The sequence below is a fragment of the Rattus rattus genome, chromosome 4 (assembly GCF_011064425.1).
Source record: "Rattus rattus isolate New Zealand chromosome 4, Rrattus_CSIRO_v1, whole genome shotgun sequence".
NCBI classification, from domain to species: domain Eukaryota; kingdom Metazoa; phylum Chordata; class Mammalia; order Rodentia; family Muridae; genus Rattus; species Rattus rattus.
The window spans coordinates 71,513,950-71,532,334 of NC_046157.1; the positions used below are offsets into that span (position 1 = coordinate 71,513,950).

Sequence of the window (18,385 nt, forward strand, 5' to 3'; positions counted from 1 at the left end):
AGCAAATCAGGTTCTGAGTATCTTATGTTGTTGACTGTGGTAGGCCCAGCTGTTCTCTGTGGTACTGGAATTAGGTATACTTTGTACATTTCCAAGAACAGAAGGAACTCAGACAGGATTCAGGAGACTGTCCACGAAACCTACTTCCTCCACTACGGCCCTATCCCCTACTGGTTTTCCTAAAAGCTATCAGAACCAGCACTCCCAGCTGGGGTCAGGTAGTGCAGCTCATACATTCGATGGGGACATGTCACATGCAAACCACATAGCAAAGCTTTGCAACAGCTACAGGACATTTTTTTGGTACATTTGGAAATAGAACTCTTGCATGCATAGACAAGAGGTACTCCAAGATCTGGTTATTTTGGATATAAATGTGCAATGGAAGTCTTTTAAGCAATGCAGTCCAGCTTGTACAAGATACCTTAGATAACATAAAAATATAAAAATCTCCCTCTCACTTGAGTTAAGAAATAAATAGTTGCTGGTAATTGCATGGTCCAGGAAAACAGAATCTTTTCTTCATAATATTTATGGATGTCTAAAATGAAGTGAGTATATAACTCATCTAGGGTGGTAGGACATGTCCTATCACTGATGTAAGGAAAGAACTTAGATATATACAGTTTTAACCAAATTTAAAATTATCCTGATGGTAAAATATCTTGCAGCAATGCCTAGTTTGAGATGACTGCTCTTTGGAATTCATCTTTCAGGGTTTTAATCAAGTAACTTATCTAACCAGTCCATTTTTCTATGCTGACTTGCTGTGCAACCATTCCATAACTCCCTATGAACTAGTCTTTGTTTCTATGCTCAAGTTAAAAGTTGTTTATCACTGTTCACATTCTAAGACAATAAATGCCTCACTCTTCTTTACCTACTTAATTCCATGTAGCCACTATGCCCATGGTTAGTGCACAGATTTGGCTAGGAGCCGAAAGAATCGACATGTTAAAATCAAACCCTCCTTGTCAAATAGATATTATCAAATTGAGATCCAAATCACTTTAATTGTCTCAGACTTCACAGGAAAATACATTCTGATGGAGAAACGTTTCCTCGCTTTGTTAGGAATGAAAAAGAAAAATTACTCTGTCTCCCAAGGAACCCAGATAATCCTTCACTAGTCTTCGATGAGACATACACCATGTCACCTTTACGTGCTTTTCTTTATTGGCTTGGAGGGTTGGAGGAAAGAGGAAAAGATATGGTATAACTATCTAGGATTTTAGAAGCAGAGGCTCACCTTCTAAACTCCTTGTTTGCTGTTGGTGAGTTACTCAGTAGAAAGACTTCTAGACCATAATATCTGTGTTCAGGACATGCTTCCCAGCATTCTATTAGGTGACAGACTTACAGCCCAGCAGCATGAGCAACATGCAATTAGTCACACTGAGAAGCCTGTGCAGCATCACGACCTGACTGGCTAATACTAAAGAGCCAGGCATGGCCTTTCAGTTAAAACTTAGACTCCTTAGTCAATTCTCTTCAGACGGAGATCTATGTTATTTGATTCTCTTCTAAAAATCCATAAAAAGGGCTAGAGGGAAAAAGATGACTTACGAAGAGTAACAGTGAGGGGAGAACAAAAACAAGTGAGAGATTGCAGCGTCCAGTGCACACCAGACACATGGAACCTCGCCCAACGGAATGACCCGGAATCGGTGGAAATAGAAAGCATGTTGTACCAGTGAGATGAGGTCTTACTGAGGAGGGTTCTTGGTCTTAGATCAAGTGTCACTGACATTACAACACAGATCTAGGGATTCAGCACTAGGGATGATCACACAGTGGAGTAATTTATCTATTTTCATTTCTGTGGGTAGCGTTCTCACCTGTCCTCAACACACAAACCTTCAGAAGAGTAAGGCACGAGGAAGACCACATGAGTAGTGGCAGAGCCTCTGCATTTGCAAGAATCTTCTACAGGATTCTGAAGCTCAGGGCTTGCCAGCAAGGCTTGATGGCTCTTCTAAAATATCAATAAGTAATAGAATGTGGTTGACATTTCTATATACAATAAAATGCATAGTGCCTCTGACACTTTACATCACAGAAGTCCTGTTCATAAGTTCTTGGGCTCTAGAATATGTCTCTTGAGAGGTGATTCGACCATTAGGAGGTAGGAACGGTGAGCAGGCCCTAGGCACTGCTCTGTAGGCATGCCTTTGGTGGAGAATGGAGACTTTGACCTACTCTACACTACTTATTTTTAGCAGTGAAGTGACTGGCTTTACTTTGCTATGGAGCCTCAATCATGATGTTTCTGTCTAAATGTAAAGCAAAGAAATGGGCTCCCATTGATTATTAACCAAAACTTTTAACACTAGGAGACTAAATAAAATTTTGCTATTTATAAATTGCAAAATTTATAGATTTTGATATAGTTACTGAAATTTGACAGATAAAGCCTCTTTTTGCAAACTCAATAACTGACAGAGGGAGATGAAAAGATAGTATGCCCATTCTTTTAATCTAGGGCTGCAAGGATAGTGTACTCCCATTCATAGGCATATGCAATACACTTAGCACTAGATATACAAAATGTGTACAAAAATGTACAGTATGTCCTGTAAAAAAGGGATAGCCAGTGTGCATGTGCACAAGCATGTCTAAAAGGACAAGATAGAGTTTTCTTTTTCTACTTCTCAAGGTGAAATAACTGGCCCAGGGGGAAACACCACAGATTTAAATTGAGATGCAAGCATGCTCTTTACCTTAGAGCATATGCTGAGATCCACACCTATTTGACCACTTGGTTACATTAGGACATTAGCTGTGCCTCCTCCAGAGTTAAACTTCAGTGTGCACAGATCTCACTTTAAGGAGGGGAGGGGAAGCCAGCCCATGAGATGCTCCTGCGCTTGGCACTTCCCTTCCTGAAATCTAAATGGTGATAAGATCATATCCTTTCTCAAGGACAGAGACAAACGTTCAACACAGTAGGTTTCAGGTTTTAAATCTACGGCATATGAAGAATAATAATACATTGCTGTAAGGAAAAGCAATTTTATTTCTAACAAATTCTGCACTGAAAATAAACTACTGAGGCAAAACTAATAATATCCCTTCGCTCCTAACTGGGTTTCTTTAGTGGTAAGTAAAGGAGGATTGTGTTCCTGAGACTAGGGACCAAGGAGTGGAATGTCCTCTCTCGATATCTAGATGATAACATTTTCATACTGGTAATGTGTTCAACGTGTGCTACTCGTTTTTAGGAATGAAGTAAAGAAAATATATGTACAACACGCTTTTCTAATAGCTGGAGTTAAGTTTCTTTTTTTTTCAAAAGTGGTTATCATCAGCAAGGAGTTGGAAATAGAGTCCTATTTGGAATGTGCACCTAGCAGATGGAGACTTTTCAGTACCGAGAAAGAGGAGAAAGAAGATATCCTATGAGCAGGTCTCTGCCTCTAGACCAACCTTCACATTTCTTTTTCCCTTGGTCAGCACCTCCACAAAAGAAGATCATTTGGTGGGCTTTGTGGATTCTGAGACGTCAGGACCCCACTCACATGGACCCTGAATTTCAGTGGTTTCAAGCTCCACTGCTTCACTCTTAAAAGTACAATAATCATGGTAGGTTGTCATCAAATGCCCCCTGAAATGAGTTTTCGGTGTGCTGTGAATCAAATCTGCCCCATTTCTTTTAGGTCTCAGCTATTTAGAATATGCGCTATTTGTGTCTCTGAGCATTTTAATGGCGCTCCAAGTCATTTGCAACTGCTCACACTGAGAATTTTGCCATTTTTCACAGTTCAGCTTTATAGACTTCTAGGAGTCATGTTACGTTTGGTAATCTTGCCTCAACAAGCTAAGAGAAAATGCCAGAAATTAGCACTCCTACTGTTCAGGAGAGTGTATTTTCTCTTCCTATAACTGCTTCAATTCCAGCACTTAGCAGGGAGACATTTAAATTTTTATTGTATTCCCTTCTATCAGAAAAAAAAAAAAAGAATTTATAAGTTTGACACTAAACAATCACAGAGGGAAGATCTGAAGTAAGGTCTCACATTTTATACTGATGTCTAATGCTGCCATCAATAAATGCAGCCTGACACTTAGGACAAAACCCATCTACTTTCCCTGTGGCTTTGGGAGAATGTAACATACTCATTAAAAAATGTCCCACAGAATTTTCAAATGTCAAAATACAATATAATCATACGGAGAAAATCCTTCAAATTTAGTAATGGAAATTTCATAATACTGCTGAGAGAGAAAATTGCCAGTTTGTAATTGTGCCTCTTTCTCCACAGGTATCACTCATTACAGAAACAAGAATAACATCACGATAATGAAATTCCTAAACAAGAAACATAGGGACGCATATCAGATGACCCACATTATAAACAAAGCGCTCCTCTGTCAACATTATTCTACCTTATAAACAAACCAATTATATATATTCTGTACATAGGAATATACAAATGCTTTGTGAACAAATGTAAGGGAAATGCAAACCTTGAGATACAAATTTATATATCAATAAAGGTACGAAGACTCTCAATAATACTCGGGAGCAGTCCATCCCATGATGCCTTGCATACCAAGGGATGTCAAAGCTCCGCCCACTAGCTTGGACATTTACTCACAGCTGAAGTTTTTCTGTTCTCTGGTCTGTCCCAGGTTCCCTTTTCCTCACAGAAAGCCTTCCTATTTGACAGGTACCAGACAACTCTAATCTCTGATCAACTGAAGCCTTCTAAGGGGAAAGAAACATAGGCAATGCTGACTCTGTGTTGTCTGAATCAGCCATCAAGGGGATGTGCATGGCATACAACACGCCCCCTCCCCCCACTCCCAGGCCTGTCTTCTGCTATTTTCACTTTTATAGATGTCTCTTTACCGTCTCTGTTCTTTTTCAGACATCTTTTGTCTTCTCTATCACACTCAAATGATGATTTCCCTGAGCTATGACCATGACCTCCACCTCACAAAATTTCCCTCTTAGCTGCACCTGAACCCCTTTTCTTCATTGCTTCAGGTCAAAGTAGTACTTCTGTACGAATACTAAGATATCTACACAATTTGTGTACAATGTTAATTGTAGCCTCCTTTTTCTTCTATGTTAATCTTTCATTCCAAAGTACATACATACATACATACAAAAGAAAGAAGAGAAAAAAAAAAAAAAAAGAGCAAGCCTCCTTGAGTCCCATTGGAATATCTAGACTTACTTTACCACTTGCTAGAATGTGTTTTGAAGGAACTGACTTTTGCTCTTACGCCCATTCCAGTGTTCCTATTGCTCCTTACCTCAGAATCCCGGTTCAGCTGGGCAGAAGCAGCTGTTTTGACTGACTGCACATTTGAAATTTTGTCATTAGTGAACATGACACTACAGTTCAAGTGCCTTTTCTTCCTTTCTCCCAAATTCCTTCTGTTTCCCCCAATGGCTCCCTCGTGTTTGGGCAATGTTGCTCCTTAGGGTCTTGCTCTGTGCTGTCATTTACTCTTGGGCAATGGGTCTTAGTTTTCTGATCTTGCCTCATGGCTATATCATGGTTCTAGCTGTAACTAGATTACATCTCTTGGCCTTGGTATGCTCTGAATTCAACTATTTACCATTTGCATTTGAATGTGGCTTGATGGTTGTGTGTCTAGAATTAACAGTCCTTGCTTACACAATAATCTGACTCCCCAACGCTTTTTCCCAGTTAGTAAGGGAGTTACTGATTGCCTCAGGCCAACCCTTAATTGCTGTTAGTCATATTTCCAAGCCAGTAGCTAGGCTGACTGACTCATGGTTCTATCTTTGCTCCGCTGTCTCTTCTGATCCCATCATTGCTCCTAACTCCTCCTCCAACCACCTCAGCACCACCCGTGTTCTCTCTCAACTCATTCAAGCTACCTTCCCCAAACCCAAACTGGATCTCCAGTTTCTCAATCCAATTTAATTCTGAATACAATGCCTACTTCTGTAGTAGGACTTACGTCATCTTTATAAATAAACTTCTGGTCACCTTCCCAACTAAATGCTTTTATCATATACATACTAAAGCCCCATCTTAACATTATACTAATTTCTTTTTATGTCTAGGAACCACCCAAGAGCACAACCATTAGGCCTGTTATCTATCTGAAAAGAGGTGTTCTGTGGTTTTTGCTTCAAATGAGCTGGTCCCTTTTTCATCAGCTCTTCCCATAGTATCTTCTTCCATGAAAAGTGATGGTGTGTGTAAGTCGCTGTTTCAAATGATGCCTGTGTTTCTAAAACAGTCTATTCACACCCATTACTGCAACTCGGACTAAAACCTTGATTCTTCCTTTCTATACTTCGGTCTCACAGGCACTCTCTTCTGCAGCAGCTACCTGAACCATCTCTGCTTTGTAGCACTGATCTATACCACCAGGCACAATCTATACCACCAGGACCACTTAAACATGTTAAAACAAAGGGCATTCTCTGATAGGTCTACAGCACTTGACTTTTAGAAAACCTATGTGTGGCATTTAAAAAAAAAATGCCTCCACTCCAAATAAATTACCTTTATAAGAAGAGTCCCCAGTACTGTTTCTATTTGTCTCAAGTCCTGATGGCCTGTAGGTGACACAAGAGTACTGGCTGATTTTGTGGATCAACTTGACACAAGCTGAAGTTATCACAGAGAAAGGAGCCTCAGTTGAGGAAATGCCTCCAAGAAACCCATTTGTAAGGCATTTGCACAACAGTTGTCTTTGACATCAAAGGGGTTGTCTTAGTCAGGGTTTCTATTTGTCTGCACAAACGTCATGACCAAGAAGCAAATTGGGGAGGAAAGGGTTTATTCAGCTTATACTTCCACACTGCTGGTCATCACCACAGAAAGCCAGGACTGGAACTCAAGCAGGCCGGAAGCAGGAGGCCTTGCGGAGATGTTACTGGCTTGCTTCCCCTGGTTTGCAAAGCTTGCTCTCTTATAGAACCCAAGAGTACCAACCCAGGGACAGCACCACCCACAATGGGCTGTGTCCTCCCCCTTGATGACTAATTGAGAGAATGCCATACAGCTGTTCTCATGGAGGCAGTTCCACAACTGAGACTCCTTTCTCTGTGATAACTTCAGCTTGTGCCAAGTTGACACACAACCAGCCAGTACACAGGTAAAATGGCAGCTGAGAGATCCAAAGGAGCTGCCAGCTTTGCTTGCGGTTTCCATCCCTAAGAATCCTCAGATCAAATCACATGTGGAATCCCCTCATGCTCAGAGTAACTCACGAAAGGAACCTCGCCACTGGATTTTAAGTTTCAACGAATAATAGTATGTAATGAAACTGGCAAGGGGCTGTTCTGCAGCTGTGAACCTGAAAGTGTTTATCCTTTGTGGTCTCTGCTCACCAAGGTGATGTGAGGAATTCTTGACATCTTTGATATTTTCCTTGTACACCTCTCTGTAAGGCTGGCTTCCTCTATGTGATGGTGACTGGTCCTGTTCATGCCAATGGTGAATGCACTGTCAGTACCGTGGCTCTCTGGAGGAGTTACCGCCAACGGCTGAGTCGTCAATAGTCGTGCCTGCCACCTTGCCCTTCACCTTGAGGTACAGACTATATGGAGTGTCCTGAATGTATACATGTCACAGAACATGTCTGTGGGGGAGGAGATCCTGGCAGGCGATCTGATTGTGATAGTGGCTCCAGGGAGACCGAGGCACCATGAGCCTAGGAGCTCTTGGACAGGGAGGTGAGTGGAAAATTAGAAAGCTCTTTAATTCCATTCGTTTCACAAAGCAGGTCAAACTTTGAAAGACCGTCTTCTGATCACTTTAACTTTGTTTATTTTTAACACTTTTTGATATATTTTTAAACTTATAAACTTGTGTGTGAATGAAACTCAAGACGGATGATCAAAATGTGAATGCTTCACTCCTTCTTTAAAAGGGGAACAAGAATACCCTTGGCAGGGAAGAGAGAGGCAAAGATTAAAACAGAGACTGAAGGAACACCCATTCAGAGCCTGCCCCACATGTGGCCCATACATATACAGCCACCCAATTAGACAAGATGGATGAAGCAAAGAAGTGCAGACCGACAGGAGCCGGATGTAGATTGATCCTGAGACACAGCCAGAATACAGCAAATACAGAGGCGAATGCCAGCAGCAAACCACTGAACTGAGAATAGGACCCTGTTGAAGGAATCAGAGAAAGAACTGGAAAGAGCTTGAAGGGCTCGAGACCCCATATGTACAACAATGCCAAGCAACCAGAGCTTCCAGGGACTAAGCCACTACCTAAAGACTATACATGGACTGACCCTGGACTCTGACCTCATAGGTAGCGATGAATATCCTAGTAAGAGCACCAGTGGAAGGGGAAGCCCTGGGTCCTGCTACAACTGAACCCCCAGTGAACTAGACTGCTGGGGGGAGGGCGATAATGGGGGGAGGGTTGGGAGGGGAACACCCATAAGGAAGGGGAGGGGGGAGGGGGATGTTTGCCCGGAAACCGGGAAAGGGAGTAACACTTGAAATGTATATAAGAAATACTCAAGTTAATAAAAAAAAAAAAAGTTAAAAAAAAGAAATATATCTAATGAAAATGTAAAAAAAAAAAACTGTGTGTGTGTGTGTGTGTGTGTGTGTGTATGTATGTGTATCTATGTATGTGTCTGTGTGTATATGTGTATGTTTTGTGGGCGTGTGCAGTACAGGTCAGGTTTGTGGCCATCAGAAATCACTTTTTCTTCTTCTGTTATGTGGGTTGTTGGAGTTAGGAGCCAGGTAACTGGGCTGTGGCAATCTCCTTTACTTGCTGAGTCATCATGCCAGCTTAAATTTTAACGTGTGTGTGTGTGTGTGTGTGTGTGTGTGTGTGTGAAATTATTCATTCGCACTTTCATGTTCTGCATTAGTGATCGGCAATTTGCATCTGTTACTCCTAAAAGAAATTAATACTGGGATTTCTGACAAGTGTTGTGTCTCAAAAACATACTGACTGGTCATCCTGGTTTGCCACACCTTTAAATGTAGCACTTTGGAGGCACAGGCGGTAAGATCTCGGTGAGATCAGTCAGGTCTATGTATTGAGTTCTGTCATAGCCAGGACGACTTAAAAATCTCTATCTCAAAAGAAAAACAAAATACATACATACATACATACATACATACATACATACATACATACATACACAAACATATAATGAATTAAAGTGTCAGATCTAAATTAACGCTCACAGTCAGGGTTACTTAGCATTGCACAGGAAAGAATTTATTCGAGGCAGATTCTGAAAGGTTCTAGATGCTTTCAGGACTGTTTTCCATTTTTCAAAAAGAAAGCCCTGCATTCCCAGGGAAGCTTTCCAGTGGAAGGTTAGGATTTAGCCTCCACAGCCAGAATTCCAGAGAGCCAGAGAAATGTGCGTTGTGTCCACTTAAGATGCTGGAGTGTAAATGGAACAGTCACTCCTGGCCACAGCTCCCAGCTCCCAGAGCATGTAAAGCTGTTCTAAGCACTAATTCTCATCTAGAAAACAATCGGCATTTTTGTTCATTACTTTTTTTTTCATGAGACAAAAAGTACATTTTGAACAGTAAAATTCAAATGTTCCTAGGCACTCCCTTACAGTGGTAAATTCTAATTAAATTCAGGAATAAAGCATTCAATTGGAGAGAAATGTTAAGATATGTAACTGAGACTTACCCTACAAAATCTTCCATGTGGAAGATTTGTTCTTCTTGTTCAACACACCCCTGTGACCAGCAAACGAGGAGCCCACGGCAAACAATAACATTCCACACAAAATTGGGAGCCAAGTGTTATAACCCTCTGGTGTGGTTTGAATATAAACAGTTTCCCTTGGGTGTGTGTTTTTGAGTACTTGGTCTCCAGGTGGTCCCCATGCTGGCCATTGTGCTGGTCATTAGGCCGGTCATTGTGCTGGTCACTATGCTGGTCACTATGCTGGTCACTGTGCTGGTCACTGTGCTGGTCATTGTTTTGGTCACTGTGCTAGTCCCCATGCTGGTCACTATGCTGGTCACTGTGCTGGTCCATGCTGGTCACTATGCTGGTCACTATGCTGGTCACTATGCTGGTCACTATGCTGGTCCCCATACTGGTCACTATGCTGGTCACTATGCTGGTCCCCATACTGGTCACTGTGCTGGTCACTATGCTGGTCACTATGCTGGTCACTGTGCTGGTCAGTCTGCTGGTCAGTCATGAAGATTATAGAGCCTGTAGGAGGGGAAGCCTTGGACTTTGGGATTTTCTAGCTCACCCTATTTTCTCCTCCAACTCCTCCTTCTCTTCCTCCAACTCTTTCTCTTCCTTCTCCTCCTCCAACTCCTTCTCCTCCTTCTCCTACTCCTGTTCCCTCTCTCCCTCTCTCCTCTCCCCTCCTTTTGGTGTGCAAGCCCTCTCTATTTCATGTGTGTGCTTGAAAATGTGATCAGCCAAGTTCTGGTTCCTGACACCATGCTTTCCTTGGCTGTTGCCAAGATATTCCATCCTGAGGATTGTCCCTCCAAGCCTGAAAGCTAAAATAAACCCTCTCTACTCTGAGGTGCCTTGTATAGAGTATTCTATTACAGCAGCAGAAAAGCACCTAGACAGAAAAAGGGTGTTGGGGCAGTGTTTTTTAACACCTCTAATTCCTGAGTATAGGAGACTACCAACTGGCCCAACACTAGATTTAACTTCGAACTTCAGTTAGGATGGCAACGGTAGGGGTTTCTAAAACACTCTAAAAGCAACCCATAAAAACATAAAAGTAACTGGATATATCAACTTGTCTATGTATGGGAAATTTTAAATGAAAAAAGAAAATGCACAACTCTATTTTGTTTTTTGGAACGCTCTGTGAAAATAAATGTTTTTAAAGGTAGGTATTAGACTTTTAAATTCAAAAGAGTATATAATCACTAAATCGACTATTTAACAGAAAAGCCATCCGGGAATTTGATACAAGGTAAAACAGAGGAAAGAAATGGTAAATTTCACTGTCTTAAGAGTTTTACTGCTGTGAACAGAAACCATGACCAAGGCAACTCTTATAAGGATTTAATTGGGGCTGGCTTACAGGTTCAGAGGTTCAGTCCATCATCATTAAGGCGAGAAAGCACGGCAGCATACTGGCTGACATGGGTCAAGGGAGCTGAAAGTTCAACCTCTTGTTCCTAAGAAGGCAGCTAGCTAACAGAAGACTAACTTCCAGGCAATTAGGACAAGGGTAGCAAGGCCCACACCCACAGTGACACACCTACTTCAACAAGGCTAAACCTTCTAATAGTGCCACTCCCTGGGCCAAGCAGGTACAAGTCATCAAAATCATGGAAACAAAACAGAAATTTTGGATTTGACAAATGCTGTTGTTGTTGTTTTTTGGTTTTTTTCCCCCCAGAAGTTTTTGCACATGGGCTCCTTGGTTATATTTTTAACTTAGTTTATTTCTTGTTTTCCTTTTCTACGTCAAAGAGGCAGAGATTGAACAATGAATCAACAAATGTATTTTTTTTTGGATTAATTATGTGAGAAGGAAGAAGTCAATAATCCCACTTGATCCCAGATTTTGTTGGGTGTCTCAATTATGCAAGAGTTGCTCGATATCCTGGGAAATGTGTGTTTAAGTGGACAGCACACATTTTGAGCTTCCCGGATCCCCTTGATATATTACAGTGGTAAATCCTGCTGGCTCTGTTGATTTTACTTTGCCAGATCAGGTGTTTTGCAGTTGCTGGTGGTGGTGGTTTTGTTTTATGAAAAATTTGAATTATTTATGCTTTGAGGTAGATCCAGAGATCACACGCCCCATTAAAATTTCAAGTCAAATGAAGGTGTGCTCATTTAACAATCATTCTTCTGTAAGGCTAGGCTCCCATAAGGAAGAAGAAATGAAAGGTGTGAGCCAGCTCTGTGACAAGAGCAGTGCCTCCTCAGATCAAAGGTTCCAGAACTAGTCAAACATGACAGTCTCTGTCACCCTGCATCTCTGTTTCCACAGATGGTGAAACTAAGGATGAAGTCAAACCAGGGGCAAAGAAGGGAAGACCCTTTAAAGGCAAACTGATTGGAAAATGTAGTTTTGACCTCCCCCCAAAAAATAATTGAAAAACAATAAAAAATATAGTTTCACCAAAATAAAAAAAACAAAAATCAAACAATAACAACAAAAAAAAAAAACAGACAAAAGCCAAACATTTGCTGAAAAATAAAATAGGCTTTCATAAAGCTATGAGGTGTTTGTTTAAATGAAGAAAATGTTTGGTAATACAACTATTTGGTATTAAAAACACATTTTAAATTAGAAAGTGTTTTTATATGAAAAACCACGGAGACAACAATAATATTTTTATCATAAAATTGACACTTAAAACAATAAATTTTCATTATTATTTCCCAATTAATGATTAAATATTTCTAATTTCTTCTAATGTCTTCCCCAGATTCTGTACAGATTCTGCAGATCAAAACTCAGTTCTCCTTCTAGCATAGTAAGCATTCTAAACTACTGCCTGATCTCTAGCCTCTACCTTGTTTTTTAACCATTAAATTTGGCTAAAAAAAAAAATCAGACAAACAAAACCCCAAAACACTGTAAATCCTTTTGTCTAATAAGTTTTTTTGTTTCCCGTTTGTTTTACATTTAATGTTACCAATGAACTCTAATTTCAAAAGAACCTTCAGCTGCCTTCAACATTTACTCTGACTTTAAACATGGCTTTCCTTCATCCTCCCAGTCCAAACTGTTTTGGTAGAAAAGGCTCAAAAACAAAATCTCCTAACTCAGCTGGATGCTTGCTAAACACAGTATCCTCGATTTACTGTCTCACTGCGTGTAGGGCATATCCAGATATGAAGATACTTTGAAACATGAACCTGCAAAGAGCCAATTTGCCTTCTCATGTGTGCACATTTGAGTTCACGTATGTGTGTGTGTGTGCACACGCACACGTGTGTGTAAGAGAGAAAGAGGAAGAGAGACAAAGAGGCAGAGAGACACAGAGAGACAGAGAGAGACAGAGACAGAGAGCACATAAATGATGTGGATACACTATAAAAACACATATGTTTTGGTGTTCTATATGATTGTATCCTATAGACACATAAATATCACCCAAAAGATACATAAGACATGTCAGCAGTTCAGCACAATCTGGCTTTGCCAGTAAACTTAAACAAGAAAGGCAAACTCTGACCTACTTATACATAGATCTAAGGTTATCTTTGCAGAAATACTCATTATATATTGTATATGGGAAAGGTGATATTTAAACTTGATATTACTGACTACAGACATGTTCAAATATATTATACAATATAAACTGGGAAAAGATGAATGTCTTCTTAACAAATAATTATTACCATTTCTTTCTATGTAGACTTTCAGAAATTAGCAGTCTTAGAGACCACTGAAAGTAAGTATCTCCTTCATGATCAACTTTGGGCTGAACTTCTCAGTCTGATAACAAACTAAGTTTAAAGAAGAAAAACCTATCATCACTGCCCTCCTTATGATTTCAAACAGCATATGAGAGGAGGAAGTAGAGAAGCCCATTAAGGAAGCTTATCTCCTTTTGGGAATATGTGGCTATTTTATAGATTTATTCATTTAATCTAGATGTACTGATTGATTGATTGATGATTGATATTTTATGTGTATGTATGTGTGGAGAGGGTGCATCTATGTGTACCACATGTACACAGTTGCATAAGGAGGTCAGAAGAGAACATGACCACAGCTACCAGCAATTTTGAACTGTGATTTGGTTTCTGAGAACAGAACCAAGTCTTCTGCAAGGGGTCCTAGGAACTGCTTTTAATGCTAGGTCATCTTTCTATTCTCTCTATTATCAATATTATTTTACATCCAGTGAGTTGGATGATTTTTTTTCATTACAGGAATATGGCCTGCATAGCCTCTCTGGGTCTGGATAGATAGGAGACATTCTTACCTGCCTCAGAGAATATATGATGACAAGGATATTCTACCCCAAATGAGCCTGTCAGTCACCTTGACAGGCAAATATTGCTCAGGAAAGCTGTCTATTATAGTGACTTCAAGTAACGTGATATACCTGACTACATTAGAAAGACTGGCAGAGAACTTTCTCTTTTGCAAGATATGAATAGGTACCCCCACGATCCACTCCCCGGACTCGGCAGCTTACAGATCCTTCTGGCTAAGTGTGGACTCAAAAAAGTATAAGGTTTTGCTTTTCTTGAGACTGGCTAAAATGCTAAGGTTTTTTGCTTGGAATCTCAAGCATTCTTGTGCTCTCTGGATACAGCCACCCCCCATGCAGTTACATATGGACCAGTTGAGTCTGCCTGCATTCATGACCTCTATTTCAGAAGTCATACCCTTTCATCCCATCCCTCTCCTCCTTCTGTGGCTAAGATCTCCAGTTCCTCTCTTCTTTTGCACTTGTCTGTAAACTCTAAATTGTCCTTAAGCTTCCTTCTAAGTCTATTTTCAAATTTATCTGAGATTATGAACTGGCAAGAGTCCCTGTTCTCGGTGACAATCTGATATCTTGAAATATGAATGGATTGAATGGCTTAGAGCAACTCATGTTACTCAACGGACCTTTGAAAAAGATTCTGCAAAAAATACCCTTATGTGGAATTAAAACATTATGTAGGGGCCATACATTGACTAAAATAACTAATAATAGGTGAGTTGAATATGGTTGCATGTTTGGAGAGTTATGCATTAATTTTTCTCACCCCAGTGCACCCCAGGAAAACCCTGTGAGACAGGCACAATACTTCCAGGAAGAACTGACAATACAGCATAAAGATTTCTCGTCCCCATTCATTCAACCAAACACCAAGAAGACTTGATGAAAGCAGATCTTTTTTAACCCTCTAAGCTATTCCATCATTTGCCCCACATTTGCGGTTAATCTACAAATTGAGCAAAGTATAACTATTCTGTAATATTCTCAAGTTAAACACCATGAGAACGAACAAGGGCCCAGCTGCGGCCACTTCCTAGTTAGACACCATTAAACCGTTACTGCACAGAGCTGGGATAACAGCAGCTGCAATTGGGGTGAAGCCTAAGTTAGCATTCATCTAACCTCTGTCCCCAGACTGCTTGTGACCGAAGGTTTGGCAGAAAAAGAAAAGAAGGGAAAACAAAAAAATGTCAGAAAAAGTGAGACGCTTCTTTATTTTATCAACACTTGCTGGTGATTCTTTCATAATTGATAACACGATATTTTTTTTTGGAACCCTACTCTAGAAACAATGTATCCAGAAAAACATGGAAAGCAAATGGGCGGAAGTGGAATCTACTAGGATCCTCAGACAGAGGTGGATGGGATGAAAAGCAGAGCACATATCCACATGCTCAAAGGCCAGGGAATCATTGTACAGTTTTGTGTTCACTGGCTTTAATTGTTTTCCTAAGAATATATTTTGATCATACTCGTGCTTCTACCCAACTCCTCCCAGACCCCCCCCCACATCCCTACCCAGCCTATGGTATGTACTTTGTTTTGCTAAAACAAAATTAAATCAAAATCCAGTCAAAACCAATGAAAGAAAAAAATTATCAAACCAAAATGAGACAAAAACATACAAAGAACCTGGAATCATTTAAATTAAACGTACTATTTTCTAACTCTACCAGTGGAGAAATAAAAACAAAATGTGAATAAACAAGTGTATTCCTTCCAAAGCTAACAGGTTTTCTATAACTGCTCCAACTAAATATTAATTTCTTAAATGTTTCAGAAATTCCTAGGTTTGTGCGAACAAGCTGTGTTTTCAGATCAAGAATCAACGCTGAACAAAACAAAGGAAGACTGAGTCGCCGTACAGAGTTCTGTCTTAGGACAGCGGGGAGAGCTCTGCAACCCGCTGCGTAGGCCCAGCTCACAGCTAGGCAAGTACGATGCGGATTCTATGTACGTGTGCTGAGAACGAAGTTTATCAAAGACGCCACATAGTCAAAACGCACTTCTGTTAAGTCACATGCAAGGAAATTAAGACGAACTATTATGGTGGGGCACTTAATAAACACAGTTACTAAGCAGAAAGACACAGAGGAAAGAGTGTTTTAGTGCAGTAATCCCAAGCAGAGAAAGAGCAAAAGTCTTAGGGTTCAGATGAGAAAGAGCCAGTGGCATTCAATAAACTGAAACGAAGTGTAGCTGGCAGAGCAGAGCAATCAGGCAAGAGACCCAGGGGTGGTGATGGGGTTCTGCTCTGTCATTCAAGGCTAACAGGTCCCCTAGAGGACACAGACACTGAAGGCTTTTAAACAGTACAGGGACATGATGACAAAATAAAATAATAAGATATTTAAAATTATGACAGCAAGTAGGAAAATATTAACTTTTACAAATGTTTTTACTAATAAAATTTAAAAGAATTAAGAGATTATGATTTAAAAGCAGAGGAATTCCATACTTAGATAAGGCACTAGATAGACTGATTCTTTTAATGGATTCAAGATGAAAGAAGAATGAAGAAATTCAAGACTGTGGTTGAACTGGGGAAAGGAGGAAGCTGAGGAGGAGGGCGACCTTATAGGAGGACCAGCAGTCTCAATTAACCAGAACCCCAGAGATCTCTCAGACACAGGATCACTAACCAGGCAGCATATATCAGCTGATATGAGGCCCCCAACACATACACAGCAGAGGACAGCTGGGTGTGGGTTCAGTCAGAGAAGATGCACCTAACCCTCAAGAGAACCCTCAAGAGACTCGAGCTCCCGAGGAGTTTAGAGGGATGGGGATGTGGGACATCATCGTGGAGCCGGGGGTGGGGGGGATGGAGAGGTGGGGGTGATATATGGGATGTGGAACAATATGAGGGTAGATCGGGAGGGGAATACAATCTAGAATGTATAAAGAAAAAAAAAGAATAATAAAAGAATAAAATATTTTAGCATTCTGATTGACAAAAATATTTAATAAAATTCAAGGTTATATTTTTTAATCTGAAAAAACCAAATCACAATATTCTTCATCATTGATATTTGTTAACATTTTAAAGCACAGATTTAGTTTGTATATGAGTCACACTTACCCATAAAATTGAGATAGCCTTCTCCACCAAGCCCGTGAGTGATGAGTCGAATCATCTTGTGAAGCTGTATTCCTCGATCAATTACTGGGGTGAAAGGCGCCAGAACGCTCATGTTCGTGTACATCTCGGCGTCCATCAACCAAAATGCCAGTGTCTTGTCACCAACCAGTGCCTGCAAAACCAACTCACTGACATAAATATGGGGCACGGGAGATGAGACTACGCAGTCATAACTTAGAGTAGCATAGGCGGGGTTACTCTTGATGTTTAGGACAAGTGACGCATTGATGCGCTAGGTTGCAGAAAAAGGGTTTCTGACATGAACTACTTAATACTAGAGGCTTTGTTTCTTAACTTTATCTGCATTTATTTTATGTTGAATTTAATCCCGTGCCATGAGGTTTTGTTTCTTCGGTTTCTTCGGGGATAGGGCTGGAGAGATGGCTCAGTGGTTAAGAGCACGGACTGCTCTTCCAGAGGTCCTGAGTTCAATTCCCAGCCACCACTTGGTGGCTCACAACCATCTGTAATGGGATCTGATGCCCTCTTCTGGTGTGTCTGAAGACAGCTACAGTGTACTCATATAAAATGAATAAATAAATCTTTAAAAAAAAAAAAACAAAAAACTACAGACAGTTAACTAATGAAAGTGCTCATTAACTGCCATACTAGAGAAATCTGAAGTATGGGGTCTCAGTCGCAGTATATTATAACAAGTTTCATGTTGGAATTACTCAAATGTCTAAACCTATTTTGCCACTGAGCTATTTTATTTAGATTGGTTTTTCTGAAAGATGAATACAAGATGTACAGAGATTCCTAAGCAACATGCCTTTCCTCCTCGTGTCCTTACATGTACCTGTCTGCTTTTGTAATCCCGATTCTGTGAAAGGGTTTTGATGACTGTAGTTATTCACAGGGGAAGATTAGTTTCAAGTCAAGTGACCCTGTTACAATGCATACCACTGGGACAATCTCAGATACTGACCCTTGGGAATCGTTTACACACCCATACATACTTTAATATGTATGTTAATCTTCGTAGATGTTCTTAGATACTTAATAGTTAAGAATTTATGGAAATATCATCTAAAACCTTTTACCATGTATTATATGTATTTGTACTTATCCATTGTATAAATATTTGTTTGAATGACATTTTATAAAGTCATTGAATCAGAGTGCATTTGGTTCACTCTGACATGCCTGACCATTTGTACTCCTTAAAAGAATAAACAAATCCTTCAGAAAATCTACACCTCTTCCCAGAAAGGCTAAAAAGCTGACAAATCAAAAAACTTTCATTTTCACTTTTTGACTCTAGCCCAATGGCTTTTATTTATTCAAATGGATATTCCTGCTACATGGTGATAATTTGCAGTGTGCTGAGATTTCTACATGTCTGCAGTAGAATA

At 40.2% G+C, this 18,385-nt stretch overlaps 1 protein-coding gene across 1 annotated transcript in view; it reads right to left on the minus strand.

Moving 5' to 3' along the window:
- Gbe1 (1,4-alpha-glucan branching enzyme 1) overlaps positions 1-18,385 on the minus strand; it is a 244,499-nt gene that overhangs the window by 43,530 nt on the left and 182,584 nt on the right. Inside the window, exon 12 of the mRNA XM_032900525.1 lies at positions 16,971-17,142. Within this exon, the coding sequence (XP_032756416.1) occupies positions 16,971-17,142 (172 nt within the window). The remainder of the gene's footprint in view (positions 1-16,970; positions 17,143-18,385) is intronic.